Source organism: Mytilus galloprovincialis, chromosome 6 (assembly GCF_965363235.1).
Source record: "Mytilus galloprovincialis chromosome 6, xbMytGall1.hap1.1, whole genome shotgun sequence".
NCBI classification, from domain to species: domain Eukaryota; kingdom Metazoa; phylum Mollusca; class Bivalvia; order Mytilida; family Mytilidae; genus Mytilus; species Mytilus galloprovincialis.
Genome location: NC_134843.1, coordinates 96,917,322 through 96,935,539, shown reverse-complemented (window position 1 = coordinate 96,935,539; position 18,218 = coordinate 96,917,322). Strand labels below are relative to the sequence as shown.

Here is an 18,218-nt window from a genome sequence, read left to right as displayed (position 1 = left end):
TAAGGTTTTAAAAACATGTATCAGCTTCTACATTTATTGGAAATGTTTTCAGTTGTGAGAAAGGATTAGAGAGTTATAAAATTGTAAGACATGAGTCTGATGCCCACTTTGTTTTAGATTTGTGATCAACTTACATGAGTTTTATACTCAGTTTTCTATAGATAATAAATCCAGGGGCTTGTCACATGAGGATTTTACAGCCATCTTACTACACTGTAAACATAAACAGAAGGTGTTAAGTGAATTATTACGACTTTGTAATGAAAAGGTCTGACGTTTTATTACCCTTTGTATGGAATAGGTATCTTACATTGGGAAAACTTACTGTATGAATTAAAGGTTCAAATAAGGTCCATCTAAGGTTTATATTTTACTAAAAAAAGATAACAAAATTAATACAACAAGGACAAATGCAGAGCTCAAATGTAAAAGTGTGAAAATTATAAACAGATAAGGTTACATTTCATTCATCTTTGGAATAAGGGCATTTATTTAATTTTTGATGGAATAAAACTGTATTTTTGTCACTTCTCTCCTGGAACAAAATTATGTTTCAGTGTGTTTATCTTCCAATTTTTATAGAAACTTTAGTTATGACAATGTATGGCCATGTGTGGGGAAAAGGTTAATGTTCTTCATTGTTCAGACACTTACATGTATATGCCATATTAGAATGTCTCTTATTAATTAGCTTTTCCTGTAAATGAGATTTATAAAAAGGCTTGTTTTTCTGTATGTATGTATGTAATATTATAAATTAAAAGTTCTTTTTGCCTTGTATTGAATGTAAATGTTAATTGAAAGTGACTTGAGAAAGGAGCTGTGTATTGAGGAAGCTATAATGACCTACAAGAATTTGCCTGCTGTGTTTATAATTACTGAACACATGTTTGACATGAAAGCTGAATTCACTTTCTCAAGGGGTCCTGTAAAGGAAAAACAATTTGTCAGAGAAGGTTAGACGTGAATCTATTAATTATTGATGAAGAACGAATAAGATGTAGGTGGAACCCAAACAAACAAAGCATTTGATGCCTATTATATGTATACTGTTTACATGTCTCAACATCGTATATCATCTAATGTATTATAAGTAATGACCTCTTTGATATAGTGCCAGCTCATATAATCATGTAGAGATGACTAAAACTTATCTAGATATCTTATGAAGTAACAGTATATATATATATATATATAAAAGAGTTAGTTTACTTTAAATTAGACTATCAGGTAATATAATTGAAATCTGTGGCATTTTACAAGGATATACAAAGTATAAGTTTCACACACTTTTTCCATCAAAATTCAAAATGAAGCACGAGTTGACAGTTTCTTATTAAAAACTAGAGAAGGTGATAATAGATTCTATTGAACTTTTTTGTTGACATTGTGTTTTCATTATGGACTGCTAATGAAGTTAACATTCAGACAAATATTGACCTATAGATTTATCCATTTGGTTTGACATGGGGGATCCATAAATAACCATACTTTTAAATTATTTGCCCTGGGTCATACTTTAGACATGTGTACCTTGTACTTTAAATTGATTTATTGAATGATATTAAGTCCCTGTGTAGAGCCCCAGTAAAAATAACACATCATGCATGAACCATTTCATGGGAACAACATATTTTTGTGTAAAATGGAAGTAACCTTAGCATCTAATATTGAGAAAAGGATGTGACTTATTTGATAGAAATGGCCTACAACACTAAACATGCTGTCACTGATTTAGGTAAGCATCCAACATTGTGTTTTTTATGTCCTTTGTTTGAAAGCATGTGACAAAGGATGTGATTCATTCAACAGTTTGTGGTTTTGTTTCCATTCTGAAAAACCCAGATTAAATTGATTACCATTTGATTTTTAACAAAGTAGCAGTTTATGGCAATACCTTAATATAACATGTATTTTATTGTCTTTTTGCTGTTTGTGTCTGCATCATCATGTCAATCAGACAAAGATTATCTCTCTGTCTACATACAATATTCATTCCTCAGGTTGACTCATTAACAATTTACTGAATGACCAGAAGGTCTGACCATTGATATAATGGCTTATTATATCTTTGGTCTGACTGTTCATATTATACATTACTTTAAATAGATGCACTAATGTATTTTGATTGTTGTAATGGTCACTGCTCTTTCAATAAGGTATATTGCACACTGAGATTGCACATCTTTTATTATTTTTGACAAGGGCCCGCCGCTCAGGGTTTGAATCTGCAGATGACTAACAATCAAGGCATAATATTGCAAGGAGAATGCTTATTTGATTTAACCAATAATAAGTAAAGAATTGACTTTTTATTTTGGACAGGGGGAGAGGTGATATATATTGTCCTGGCATTTTATTTTTGTTTACTTTGTTTTGGTTAAGCCTTGGTTGGCTGGTCTTCTTGTATTCTTAGTTATACTCATGATACTTGGAGAGTCTGCCAGTGACATATCTTGACTGTCAACTGTCAGTAAATTGTATCATCTAGGTAACCCCCTTTTTCCCTGTTTCCTATTAAATTTCACATTCACTGTAGAAGTTAGTGCACTCAATGCATATTTAAAGTTCAAAAGAAAGAATGTTCCCACAATCACCAACATAATGGCAGTATGATTGTCACCATTTAATGACTGCCAATTTGATTTTCCAATTTATGTTGACTTGGGCTTAATTATATCAGCTGTGTTTCTCTTTTGTGAAAATCTAATTGAAAAAAAAATAGAAATGATTTCAAGTTAGGAAAAGATTAATGTTCGTATGACTAATCAACTAGAAATGTATACCAAGTTCAAAATTAGTGATAATTTACCTGTCATAAAATTCATTATAAAATATATCAGGTACATCAAACCAAAAAAAATGTTATTTAAAAAATGTATATGTTTTGTGGTTGACTATATGATCCCTTTATGTATATGTAAAAATTAAATGAAAATTATCAAATACATGGGAATGTCAAAAAGGACACAATATTTTCCTTTGAAATTCAACATTAAAACACAATAATGTGTTTCAAATGATCCCAGTTTTCATTTGAACAACCTTCAGGTTAGGAACAATGAAATTTGATATTGATTTTCCATAAATTACCATACAACAATAGTATCTGGTCTATACCCTATTGTCTGGAGACCCAGTGACCCTAGGGTGTTTTGAAGACCATCAATAAAGCATTTGGTGTCGATTTATTGGACGACAATTGATTTTTATCCACCATTTTATGATAGATCTCTAAGCTGAAGCTTTTTGCCTTCAATCAAATAGTCATTGAGAGTCCACTTTAGTTTCCCTTTGTTCTACTGACTGTATTGCTGGTTTTTGTATTTTTCTAAACAAATTATGATAAAGACATTAAGAGAAATGGATGGTTGTATTTTTAAAAGAATTCTTTGAATGTAGTAAAAGCTAACAATCTGACTAAAAGCCAGCTGCCACTATCTTGTACTACAAATGCAAGTAAATAGTGTGGGACTAGCATTAGTCTAAAAACAAATGGCCAAACATCATAAATATGACGTTGGATAATTCTGTATATAAAAAAAAACAGTAATAAGTTTGATACATAACATTTGCTAATGCTTTTACACCAAGTGATGCCAATTTTGTAAGCGTTTGTAAGTCTCATATACTACTGGTTTTTATGTGGGATTAAGTTAAACCAGTCAGTTAAACAAGAATATTATAAATATTCTGATGAAGAATTTGTAAAGTAACATTTGTTTACCTAACTGGTATCATGTTGATAACTCATCTCATTTCATTTTGAGTTGTTTATAATTTTGTTTCATGGTAAATACATTTTTGATAGTGATTAATGATAAAGCTAACTTTTTTTGACATTCAGGGTAAATTGTAATTGCATTTTATCCCATTGCTTAAGTAAAAAGAAAAGAAAACCTTAAACTTCAAAAAACATAGAACCATTCAATATAATTGTAGATATTTATGTAATTATATATAGCCTTTTACCTACCATTTAACTTTGATGTATATGATAACATAAGAAAACATTTAATATGACATACATTTGTGTAGCTGACAGTTTACATTGTTTGTCTTGTCTTTTGGGTATAATAATGGCCTCCAGAAATATCTGGTTAATATCACAATATACAGGGGATGGGAATGGGTTATACTCTTTCAATGTGTTTGGAAGATTTAATTTCAGCTTTTCCCACCTGAAAAGCTCCTAATGATTATGTTCCATATAATGGATACACATGCAACATGTTTGCATAATAAATTAATTTGCATCTTCTAAAAAACTGTATTTCTCCAGACTCTTATATTATATAAATCATCTGTGCACTTAGACCCTCTTTATAAAACTCGTATATTAGAGTGAAGAAGGTCCTTAAAAAGTCAATGATCAGATAAGAAAAACATATGTTGTCTTGGCACTCAGTCAACTTTGTAGAAAATGTCCCTGTAGGAGTCAAACGTTATATTATTGTCAAGATTTTATAAAACTGTTTGAAGAAGGTCTTTAGTCAAAGGAATATAATGTATATAATGTATGTTTTATACTTGAAATACAAAATATTTATTTATAGTTTATGAAATTAAATTATCATGGGGTGGTTCAAGCAAAGCACACTCCTACACTTAGTGTTATATAAAATTATTATCATCTGTCTTAGTATAAATCCAGTTATATACTAGTCACGGTGCTGATGATAAGTTAGAAATGTAGGTTTACATGGTGGCTTGCATTTACTGAGTATAAGCAAGATAAATAACATGGTTTCTTTATATCAGATGTTTTACTTCTTTATTTAGGTTTCTTATTTAAAGTTAACATCACTTGTACTTTGCTGGCAAAACGGCTGGTATTGAACAACCAAAAAATCTGAAGCAAACCGTGCCTTTGTGCACAATAATGGTCTAATAATATCATTATTAAACACTCACTGTAGAAGGCTTATCTTAGGCTTGAGGAATAAAGTCAACTTTTAAGGAAAGGATGCCCCATTGCACTTTTAAAGTCCAATTGCAAAGGAACAATGGACCATTTGATATGTAAAGTGTATAAATAAAGAAACAAAAGGCCAGGAGTGCAAATTGATCTTTCATTGATCATTGTTTGTTACAAAGACTGTTTTGTTAACAGTTATTTTTAAATAATTTATATCAAATATCATCTTATTAATATTTTCAGGTTCAAGCAGTACTCCTGATCTGACTGAAACAGAAGTTATTATAATTGGGTGTGTGTGTGCAGCTATATTGGTAGCCCTTCTAACGGTACTAGTGTGCATTATTTGTCGAAGAAGAAATTTAGGTAAGATACTTTGACAATACAAACATTTATGTTTACAACTCAAATTCTTGTAACATCACCAAAGAAAAAAAGAACAAGTATTTTCACAAAAAAACTAAGCAAGAAAAGTTTATGATATAAAAAGACTTTCTAGAAGCTTAAGAATTTACACTTTTCCTCGTGTTGAAAGAATTAAAACAAAACACTCACACCCTTACTTGACAAATCAGTGAGAAAGGAATTTTGTTATAATATCTGTGTGTTAAACAAATGACAGGACAACTAAGAAGGAATGGATTTATGTCATTTCAGCTGACAGTCATCATTTACTTATAACTCATTTGTCCTATCCCACACTACATGTACTATCATACCCAATTTAATATTAGTTTTGGTCTTTTCAATAAGAAAATTGTTAAATTTCATATTGGGAACAGTTCAATTTTTTGCAATTTGTGATGGATTTTTGTCCCCTCTTGTGGAAACCCATATCTTCTTTTCTTCATGCATATTATAACACATCTGTGTTTTGTTGTTTTGCTGGATTGCTGTCTTATTGGCACATTCATGGTAACCTCACATCATGTAAAATAACTGACGACATCAGCATATCTGTCATTACTGTAGAAAACTGGTATTGTCTATTCCAAATCATCTTAAAACATAAAGGGATTCTGTGCATATACACATGGTATTCTTTATAATAGTATAGTAATGTAATAACATAGTTGACTTTGTGTATAATTGACATAGATATGTACACAATGTATCAAATGTGTATAATTGACATAGATATGTACACAATGTAATAAATGTCATGTTGCATCATGATTTGTAGATGAAAAGTTTCATCTGTACTGAGGAATGTGTGATATGATATCCCAAGACTTTCATTTTTTATAACATTAGCTTCTTTCTTTTCTTTAATACTGTAATATTTGTTTGTTTTACCCAAGAATGATTCATCTTTCTGTCAGTTCAAAATTGTTTCATATCACAGAATAAATAAGAATATTTATTATTCCAGAATAAACAACAACACAAGGTGACTTGAAGAGCACAATGTGAATTATATTTAGAAACTTATTTTCATTTTGACTATTTATATATTTCAGCCAAACAGTTACCTCCACAAACGTAAGTATATAACGTTATTTATCATCATTATCAACAGAGGGTTTATTTTTTAAGACTAAAGGAGGATTTTTTTTACTCCTTCTGACTTCATTTATTTTTTACATCTTTGGTATTATGCTACAGTTATTAACAAAAAACATAACACTCAAAAAGAAGACAGACATAACACAAACATTATAATGAGTTATGGAAGGAAAAGTGTTGTTATGTGCCATAAATCTGCACAAAAGTATAGTCTAAATTATCTGTTTATTTTATTTTCAAACAGAACAATAAAAAAAAATATGTTTCTTTCAAACACACAATATTTCTCACTAAAACCAGACAGCATGGATTTCCTGTTTTAAGTATTATAAAAGAAAGAAATCCTATTTTTTAGGCGACACTCGGTGCGATTTGCAACCAACGACAAATACCAGACTGTAGCTTTTGAGTATCTAAGGTATTAACATTCCCTGCACACTAAAACCATTATACATGCTTGTTTGTTAGTCTTAGTATTACATATAGTTTAAATTATTTGCTTGCAAGATGATTTATGTTATGTTGTAGGAATATTAAAAGATGACATAAGGGACTGTTTTGAGTAGACTCTTTGTGTCATCTGGTTTCAAAAATATTGTGCATGGTCCATTTTGATAAAATTTTGAATTCATACAGTTTATTTGCATAGACAATTAGTTTTTGCAGACCCTAAGGTTCTGTTCACATCAGCTGGATGGGTAAAATAACAATAAAAAAATGATTTTTGTTTTGGTATTAATTTGTGAATGTAAAAGTAAAAAACATATATTGTTAGTTCATCCTCTGCTATAAAAGTGTTTCACACCCTTCTTAAAAAGACAAAAGTTATCAGATTGGACCAAACATACACAATTGAGATCCATATTGGAACTTTGTTTGAAAAGTCTGATAAAAATGGTTACAAATTACAAATATTTTCATTGTTAACCATTTGGCATTCTGACTTTCAAACTTCAAATATGGATTATAAAAACTTTCTCCAGATCTTGAAAATAAAATTAAATATGTTTCATTTGTAGATCGCCAAATATAGCAGCAAATGGACACACCAACATTCCTCCCCAGAAACCACCTCGGGGTTATGATAACACAGGTATACAAGGATTAGATTTAGTTCAAACTCATGGAGAGCATGCTGGTGTTTCGTATATTAATCCATCTTATTCTCATGACGATTGTGAGTAGTTGATAGCTGCTTTACTATTACCTGTACTAATATTATAACACACACAATCTAACATTCCCCAATGCACTCATTGCTCTAGTGTAGAACGCATTTTATTCAATAATTCAAATGTCAGACACGATTATAAAGTTCAATCAGGTTTCTACAACATTTTTTCTTGCAGTGTTAATTTGAATATGCCAATAGTATTTTAATTTCAACATTTATTTTGACATTTTACCGGTACATGTTTACAAGGATTTGTTATATAGTATAGTTTAACTTGACAAATCCTTGAATGAATTGTTTTAATAATGTAAATCTTGAATATACATAAATATTTGCCACTTTAAGTTAAGCAACAATCAATCAATTGAAAGTTTAATTTTCTTTTACAAAAGACATACTTCATAGCATGAATATCCTTTGACAAAAAGAAAAAAATGTGTAATCAATTATCTCCCCTTATTAACTGAATGATTAATTTTCTAAGAATACTTGTGAATGCTACATGAAGTCTTAATCATCTGTACAATACTAAACCTAGAACTAAACTAAGATCACACAGTTAAGATTAATCAGACCTTTTTCTCAGTTATTAAGCACTGATTTAATTTAAAAGAGAGAACTTGAAACTAGAAATAAAGATTGATTTTTTTGAATTGATAATTGGCATTAAAAAGTAAGGAGCTTAGTATTGCACATGTTTCTTGTATCTGCTCTGACAGGATAACTCATTAAAGGATTTAATATCAATTTTCTTGTATCAAAGGTTTCTTTAATGTCAATATAAATCATAGATAGATTTCTTGATATTAAACTGCCAACGAAAAAACCTCTGTATAAACTTCATTTTACTCCAGGCAACCAATGGGTCTCATATAAACATGATAAATAGTTGTGAAAATTCTTCATCATTTAACAGAGCTTTCATTACATTTTGTCAAATGTAAATGTAAACCAGTTAATTTCACAGAATATGATACATAAACTAAATCACATTTACAAGACACTTTAAGGAACTGAAGCTACTAAAAATAGCTAAGAAAAATATAAAACTACCCTAAGAGTTAAAAGTTGGCTATAAACTGCCAGCTTTTTGTCTTAAGGAAATTGCAAATTTGAAATACCCTTTGAAACACATGAACAGTATCTTTCCACACATATATGAATTGCCCTTTACTATTTGCATGTATTTAAACCTGAACAAGCATGGGGAAATAGACTTGAGGATATACAATATACCTTTACTTTTCCATATACTAGCCGCCATATTGCACCTTCTAATAGCACAGTAATCATTTTCATTGTTTAAATCTGTTTATTGTAACTTGTTGTCAATAGAATTTTCCAATTAATGTTTAGATAAATGTTGTGTTTATTTCATTTTATTATTATTTTCACCAGTGTTACTCATTGTAATTATAGTTCTTCCATTATTTCTTTTCATTCATCAGATTAATAAAACTTTCATTAATGATTCAGTGATAGAAGAGTCAGGAGTTATCTACCCTGTTCCAATATTTCAACTTCCTCTTTGCATGATTTCATAATTCTGTCCTACTGTTTTCAGATTCTGAAATGAACAGAAATGGTTACCCACCTTTCCCACGACATAATGGGAATGTCCCAATTGATCATGATTCATCTTATGATCCAGAATATGAAAATGAAATGAATAGGCTCAATGCCAGTAAGTTTACAAATATTTGGACAATTACGCTTTCAAAATAAGATTGCACAATAAATGTATATTAAGCACAATAACTTAAAATATCTTTTCTATATTCAATAAAACAGGATATATACTACAATCATTATGATAAATAAAGATATGGAAAAAAGAATAGGAAAATATTTTTTTATGGATGGCCTTTACTTAAATATGTTAAAAATTAGTTGTTTTTCCGATTCATGTTTTAATGAATTAAGTATTTTAATTTAGATCAGGTTCCAAGGTTTGGAAGTGATTTTGAGGAACAAGGCAAGAATACTTTAAATTTAATTTGGTTCATCCTGGTTATTGTCACACAAGTAAACTGGAATAAGGGGTCACTATTGGTTTATAATGTTTCAGTTTTGGTTGCACTTTACCCAGAATCCTGTTCATATTATTTGCAAATAGCTACAAATGTTATTATATTAAAAAATATAGAATGTATTTATCACCACAAAGCTTAGGTCATACTTTATTTAGTATAGAACATGAGATTTAGAAAAATAAGAATGTTTTTATGTTGATGTTAGTTCACTGCTTGATTGTTATTAGTGTTTTGTCATGAAATCATTTCATCATCACCTAATTAAATGTTTCACACACCATATATGGTTTATGTACACACCTTTTTATATAAATGTTATCCACCGTGTACACATCTTTGGAAATTTTCCTACATATATTCAATCCCATTTACCTCTACTAGACTTGTGGGATGACTTGTGTGATTTTTGACCTCAAACTTAATGTCAATTTATTCATGCATGAAACTTCCACAGACTTTTATTTTTTCAATCCTAATATGGGGTCAGTGGAAAGATCTTTTGTGCTTGTCAGATTTAGAAATTGGATTTCTATACTTTATTCTAAGAAATCAAAGAAAACAGTGCATTTTATTGAATATCAAAGTCAATGATTAAAAGTTTAGAACCTGTTTAAAACATCATTAACAAGAAATTGTCAGTAGGATTACATAAAAAATTAATATACTGTATGACATTTTTGATACAGATGTCATACAGATATTGTCTTTAACTGTCTATGACATTAAGTCTGAATTATCCAAAGTTCTCATCTCTTACTGAGAAAAACAAAATATTAAGCTGTTCTGATTTTTCTATGATTTAGATTTCATATTTCTCATGTTAAAAAATAAATATTCTAAAAATAAGTGTTCTCAATTTTTTCATTTGTTTGAAAATTGTTTTCCACTTGTTAATTTTTGTATATACTAATCATACAAAAGAGAGACACCAAAGGGGTAAATTCTATATTGAGAAAAGCTAAGGATAATTTTGAGTTAAAGAGTTATTATTTTGACCCTGCGAGGAGACATCACAATACTCATCGCTAGTTAAAGACAGTTCAATTTATAGTAAAAAAATGAAATTTGGCTGTTAGTTATAAACTTTGATTTTACTCTTGAGTTTTGTATTGAAATGGATGGCTTGAATTCAATTTATCATGGGACATTACTGTGTGTCCACATTTTGCTTCATGCTTTGATTTGACTATGTTTGATTACTGTAATTTTGTGGTAACAGTTAGGGTTGCAGTGTTAAAGATATTGACTTAACAAGTTTTATTACATATCTATATTTTAATACAAAACTTTTCATGTTGATATTCACCATCATTCATGAGACTTCATACATAACATGTTTTAGAATGGCCCACTGTAAGCTTTGCTGTAGTGTGAATAATTATACTAACCTTTAACTTTCTTCATTTTCAGATAAGTCCAATTATTTTAATGAAAAGCAAGGAGGTAAGAAACATAATAAAAGTTAAAATGATATCAATGTAGTCAAGAAACAAAAATATGTTAATTAATGTGTCACAGAAAAATATGCAGCTTTTCGGTGCCAAAATTAAAAGAGGAAAATTTTATTGCAAAATTTGAACTCAAATGGAAATTAAATAAATCTATCTTGTTATCAATGATTTTGTAACAAGCGTGATCAGCAGACTTCTATATATACGTCACAATTTGAGCCATAGATTTTTATGTCGACCATAACAGTTGTTGATAAAGACCTACCAATGTTTTACTTTCTACCTTCAAAAAATCAGTCTGCTTATAAAATATTTCTGGAAAAACTGTGTTCTGTATATTCTAATGAGACCTGTCAGTCAGAAAACTTATAAATACCATCTTTATTTCTGGATGATTGTACTAGATAGAGGTCTCAGATATATGACAGAACTAAAAATAAAACTAAATTGAAGTAAGGGAAAGTAAAAAAAAGGATAGTAAATGTTGCAAAAGATTATCATGATTATTGGACAGGGTTAACAGAAAATTCATGTTTTAAAGTATCAATTATTTGATAACCATATAACCTTTCTTTTTCAGACATTTCATTTACTGGTTCACCAAGATCACCAATTAAAGACAAACAATATATAGACATGTCTTCAGAACATAGAAAAGGAGATTTAATCAATGGACAAGAAAGTGGCTACAATACTCCCGATAACCCAAAACCACCAAAAAAGGTTATTTATGAAGTTGTTGTATAAATTGTCTCCCTTGACTGATGTTGTTTGTTTTATGCAACACTTCAACGTGTCTTCTTCAGATGTTTTCATCCATGACCTTTTAACCTTTGTGCTTTATATTTTGGGTTATTTCTCGGCATGGATTTGTGCTCTTATATCCGTAACTTTTTATGGATAGAAAAACCATTTCTATAATGTTGTGATTGCCGATTTAACTGTTGTCTGCACAATTGACTGGTAAATTTCCATACCTTGTTGTGGAAAAGATGGATAGTAAAACGGATGAGAAATGGTCCAAGTAAGAGAATGCACATTGCATGAATGTGTTGGTTCTCTTCCTGAAGAAGTACAATGGATGATCGAAATAAGCTTTTAAAAAGTGCAATTAAAATACAATAATAAGGAGAAATGGTGATCTCCGGAAGGAAAAATACATTTATACGCAATAACTTCCTACATTATGGAGAAAACAAATATGCATACTTTTCAGGTTAAAGAAACTCATTTGCCATTTTTATCATAACTTCATTTGTATACATCATGAATCATGTGACTTAATGCATAGAATTATTCTGCACAAAATGAATCCAAAGGATTGTATTGGTGCTTTTGTATATGGAGATTATAAATGCAGTGAATGAGAATGTGTGAAGTCTGTTGCTGTATGGATATTTTCTGGTGCTTAGCATAAACAATGACCAACCATTTTAGTTTTTTAGTCTTTTTGGAATGTTATTGTATTTCAGCATCTGTCTCTTACAAGAACTGTTTGGCTTTTCTTTTTAAACATAATAGTTTTGCATAATGGCTTGAAAAGTTAAAAAGTTTTATAGTTATAAAGTAGTCGCGTTTTTGTTCAATATTCAAGAATCAGTTGGAGAAAATTTTTGACAATTTTTTTAAGCAGGAATTATCAGTTAAAGTAATAAAAAAAATGGTTATGATTATCTTACTCTTTTGGAATATTTCAATGATTTCTTCACTTTATTCCAATAAGGGTTTTAAAGAAATTACTAATTACCATATATATCAAAATGTTGGTTTAAACAAACGTCCATTATTTCATGATGATCAAAATTATTTTTATGAGTTGTAGAGTGTATGTTATATGGGATTATGAATGTTTGAATGAATAAATGTGAAGTTTTGATCACAAAGGGCTTTAAAAGCTTGAAAAACAAGTATGTGTGTATGTGACTTAAGAAAATTTTGATAAAACAATATTGAATACACAAATCCCAAAAAGAAAAATGTTTTCAATATAAACTTTCAACTTTTTATCCCAATCTAGCTATTTGTGAAGAATACTATGAAAAATTTCTTTTTCTATGGACCAAGATGACAAAATAATTGTCCCCCTTAGTTATTTGGAAAGGGAGATAAATGAATATCTATCTATGAAGAATGATAAACATTCAAAAGTTGCCTCCCTTAATCTTATCCACTAATCCACTAGGCTGTATAATAAATAGCCCACTTATAGTTCTAATACTAAAAGGAAAAATTATGATATTTCAAATTGATAACACTTCAAATAGCAACAGACACATGAGCCATATATCTCGCTTTTTCTTGATCATTTTTCTAAATTTATCCAAACCAGTCTGAAACATACTTTATCTCCCTTTCTATTTTCAAATAACTGGCAAACAAAAAAGATTTCAGACATGAAAATCTTGCAGCTACTGTAAATGATGTTTGTTTTAACTCGATTCAAAGGCATTTATTATAGAGTAAATGTATGGTTTGAATATCTGCGAGCTAAATGCCATATTGTATAAATGATTGTTAATTTAATTAGAATAATGATAAATAGTTAGAATAATTAGCAAATATCAAAATAAGTTATTTTTCTCAACTAAACTATAACTAAAGTATTAACCCTGATATTGTAAAAGGAAAGATACTACAAAATCTTTAAACATCTAAAGAATCTTGTTTATAAACTAATATTTATTTCAAATATTTTGTTTACAAAACATAATGTGAATTAAAGTTTTAATTAATTTAATTGTAATTTAATAAAGTTGGTATGTTAAGATTTTTATTTATGAAATAGTTGTTCAATTTTTACCAGTTTTAAATGTTAACAATGTTTTTATTAAAGTTAAATTTCATGTTCTTAATTACAATTGTTACTCTGTTCCCAATTGTTTTGGAAAGAAGTATTTTGGTCATCACATAAAGTGCATGAGTTTTATATATTGTATTATGTAGCATATGTATTATAAATTTTTATATGAAACATTTGTTGAGAAAAAAATAAAGATATATATATTAATATTTCCTGTGATATATTCTCATGTTGAGGACTTCTTTTCACTTAGCATCCCTTGTTGCCATCTGTTGTAGAAAATAGAGAATACCCGTTGGGATTTTTTTTACATCTTAAAAAAGATTGAAGCATGCTTTCAGTGGTTTTTTGTTCAGTTACATTTTTATTTCTTTATGATCATTTACAAACACCGTAATTTTGCATGATTTCTAGTGTTTCAATTCGTACATAAGATATCTAATTATTTATAACTTTGACTCAAAATATCATTAAATAGCATCATCAAACCTCAAAAAAGAAAATGGACATCATACAGTATCAATTAGATAAAAAAAATTGATGAGATCTTGAATGAGGTTTAAGCTACAGGAAGTAATGGCTGTTAAAACTACTTGAGAAAGAATAATTGGGTCAAGAAAATTTAAAAAGATAGACAAATGATGGCCATACCCATTGATTTAAACAAAGGAGACTCTTCTTAAGGAATTAGTCATCCTGAATATGCATGAAGTATTTGCCGTTGGATGTTTGAGCAAACAAAAACCAAAGAACTGGTAGGAATTCGTATTATAATTTAAAATAATAAAATGACCAGATGTTGGAACTTAGGGAGCTACCATTTGTTGATTTTTATGGGGGGGCTAGGATGAAATTTGAAAAAAATAGGCAGGACAGGAGTTTGGAGTAAAAAAAAAAGGCAGGATGAGACACTTGCAAAAAAATTAGATACATTTATAATGTTTTAGAAGATTTTTATCATTTGGTGAGTTTCTCATATCATTTCAAAGTAAAACATCCTATTGTATTTGAGGTGTCAGAAACAAAAGTTCACATCTACACTATGGCAAAAAACAACACTAGAGACACCTAGAAATATAATTCAGCATTTATATTAGGTTATTTCTGTTCAAAAGACCTTTCATGCATTAATGCTCATTGTTGGAGGGTAAAATTTATATCAAAAAGTTCGAACAAAAACAGAAAAATATATAAAACCTTCTACTGGATTTTTTTAATTTTTACTGTGCATGATATTTGATTCTCTATCTGTCCCTGCTTTGTGTAAAGTAAGAATATAGGGGAAATCTATAAGCTACGGCTTATTGTGAAATCGTATGGATAAGAACAAGAATACAATAAAGAAGTGAGAAACAAACAAAAAAATAAACATGTTCGGCAGGCAGGGTTCATAATAAACTATTCATGAATACCGGGATAGTAATTTTATTTTTGTGTCCGACGTGCATTTCGTCTACAAAAGACTCATCATGCAGTGACACTCAATTCAAAAAAATAATAATGAGGCCAAATACAGTACGAAGTTGAAGAGCACTGAATACCAATAATTTTCAAAAGGTGTGCCAAATACAGCTCATCTGAAATCATTTAATTAGAAAAATACTCATTCTCTTCTTGATTATTTTTTTCCCTCGGATTCTGTAAAAAATCAACTATATGGCATGATCGTTAGGTATACAACCTGATGTTATGGGGTTGTCGTTTGTGGGTGTCATTCATAAAGTGTTCCTTGTTTTTTATATAGATTAGACCGCTGTTCTTCTTGTTTGAATGGTTTAATACTAGCTATTTTTGGGCCATTATAGCTTGTTTGTTGTTACTTGCAGTAATCGTTCAACTAAGTGTGTACTGAGACTAAATAACAGACATAGTAGGTTCCCGATGTATACAAGTCCCATCTGCTTTTTTGACTGAGATTTTATTCCAAAAACCTACAAGATCAAGGTTTTACCTGAAGTATCTTATTTAACTAGCATTTTATATAAAAGTCAATTAATCATGATATGAGTTATGGTTATAGTGTCGTCCAATCCGGAGAACAGATTGAGATCCTATAGTTAGCTAGGATCGTCAACCAGGGATGTACGGAAAGATAAGTGAATGTAGTTTCCAAGCAAAAGAAGATATCGTCACATACGATATTTAATTCAAACAGAAAATATATGGTGTCCTTATACACATAATGAAAGGAGTTACAATAAAAGAATATCCAAAATATATGGTGTCCATATACACATAATGAAAGGAGTTACAATAAAAGAATATCCAAAATAACTTGACAGAGTTCTAGTAGTGGCAATGGAATTTTTAGATATAACAATCTTATTTTCTTTTTAAAAAATGGACAGGGATTGTTGGGTGAATTAAACATTTTGTAAAGAATATGCAATTTTTATTTTACCATTTTTACCATAAACTGCCATAACCCTCCTTTGAAATCGCATTTAGTAAAAAAAGGTTTTCGTTCTCGCTACACCGAGATAGCCTATATATAGACTCAGGAATCTGCTTCATTGGTTGCGAATCACTCATAAATGCAAATTCACAAAGAATATAGTATGACAAAACATGTCCAGAAATTATTAGTCCTTCGAGTGAAGGGGAGTAAATAAACATCTTTTAAAACCTTATTTATTGTAACACAATACAATACCAACCAAGTAAAAAAAAACACGATTGTTGAGAGCGGAGTAGTAGCTGGTCGGTGACATTCCAAAATACAATTCTAAAATAAGATATTGACCAAGCCTTGCTCTGTTTCCTAAGTAACATTTTTTGAAATTATGAAGAATGTTTTCTTTATTGTTTCAGACTAAAGCTAAAGAATTTGAGGCCAATCTGACCAGTTCAAATTATTATTTTTCCGACAGTGTACCATTTGCACATGACCCACCAGGGCATAACTGTGGATTGCCATGTTGCAATCGTGACCTGCACATTCATTTGAAATTATCAGGAGTTCAAGGATGCATGTCATTGTTGCCATTTCAACCAAAACCGGATAAGCAAGAAAATTTTTCATTTCACCAAAAAAGAGGTGGACTAATTTCTGGTCGACCAACATTTTCCAAGAAATTTAGTTCATTACAACCGGAGAGAAAGAGTCAAAGACGCAAACCTTTACCAGGATTTGGTAGTTTACGCCAGTCAGATGTACCTTCTAAACAGCTGTACGAGCTTTCTGGGAAACAACACCATTACCTAAAAGAAAGAGGCATTACACTTCCCAGAATGCACATTGGCGAAACGTCAACTGACACTGGTCGTATCTGGCAGGACGACATAGAAGACAGCAGTGAATCGTCTGATTCTGAAACAGATTATTATACAATCTGGGAATGCAACGGAATGGATTCAGAAATTCTGATGAAATCCCCTAGTGCCTTGAAGAATACGGAAAAGATTTACCCCTGGACCCTTTTGGAACATATGGAAAAACAACCAGACATCGAAAAAACAAATGTCACTCAAAACCAAAACGTGCCTAAAAACTTCAAGTATGGTAGCTTGCCCATGTGTTACAAAACCCAGACCGAATCAGGAACTCCAACGAAAGTCCAGAAGCCTGTAAAACAGAGCGAAACAAAGGTTTTTACTCTTAATTTTGACAGAAAGCGTTTAACTTCTAACGATAAGAGACATACCCTCGAGCGAACCAGCGTAATGTCTTCCAACAACGCCGACCCTAGAAATGAGGTGAGATTTTCTGGAGAACAACCAAAGACCAAGTCGTCTACCTTGCCTAGGTCGTCAGTTAGAATTCGACCAATTCTAAAGAAAAGAATAGAAAACATATACACAGATCTGATAACAAGCCCAATCCTGTCTAGAAGTAACCCGTCAGCACCACCAGAGGAGACCGAGGATGATCATAATTACGAGCAAATACGTGACGAGGATATGATACAGAGTTGGAGAGCACAGAAAAGACCAGTTTTCATGACAATCGGGAAGAAATTACCAGGAAGAGAAAAGGGAAATAAGTTTCATTCCTATGAAAATACGTGTTTCAAACCAGATGAAGCTCCAAAAAACAAAACAAAAGATTTTAAGGCGGTATCTGATGATATTCCTATAACATTAATATTGTAGTTTGTGTTTTTGTTTTCATTCGTTTTTAAAATTTGGCATTAAATATATAATTTCTGATACATTTTGATAATTAAGTATAGAAAATTAACAAGAATGTGTCCACAGACCACGGATGTCCCACTCGCACTATCATTTTCTATGTTTAGTGGACCGTGAAATTGGGATAAAAACTCTTTAATTTGGCATTTAAATTAGAAAGATCATATCAAAGGGAACATGTATGCTAAGTTTCAAGTGAATTGGA

At 30.3% G+C, this 18,218-nt stretch overlaps 1 protein-coding gene across 15 annotated transcripts in view; it reads left to right on the top strand.

Annotated features, from left to right (window-relative positions):
- The window catches only part of LOC143080860 (hemicentin-1-like), a 77,622-nt gene extending 63,533 nt beyond the window's left edge, over positions 1 to 14,089 (top strand). For 3 of the 15 annotated variants that reach the window (XM_076256941.1, XM_076256957.1, XM_076256942.1), the window contains 8 exons: positions 5,162 to 5,284; positions 6,379 to 6,400; positions 6,780 to 6,842; positions 7,444 to 7,601; positions 9,163 to 9,282; positions 9,535 to 9,573; positions 11,042 to 11,074; positions 11,663 to 14,089. In XM_076256941.1, the coding sequence (XP_076113056.1) occupies positions 5,162 to 5,284; positions 6,379 to 6,400; positions 6,780 to 6,842; positions 7,444 to 7,601; positions 9,163 to 9,282; positions 9,535 to 9,573; positions 11,042 to 11,074; positions 11,663 to 11,829 (725 nt within the window). In that variant the 3' untranslated portion in view covers positions 11,830 to 14,089. The remainder of the gene's footprint in view (positions 1 to 5,161; positions 5,285 to 6,378; positions 6,401 to 6,779; positions 6,843 to 7,443; positions 7,602 to 9,162; positions 9,283 to 9,534; positions 9,574 to 11,041; positions 11,075 to 11,662) is intronic. The other 12 variants (XM_076256946.1, XM_076256943.1, XM_076256945.1 and 9 more) reach the window with 12 other exon arrangements.
- The last annotated feature ends 4,129 nt before the right edge of the window (positions 14,090 to 18,218 follow it).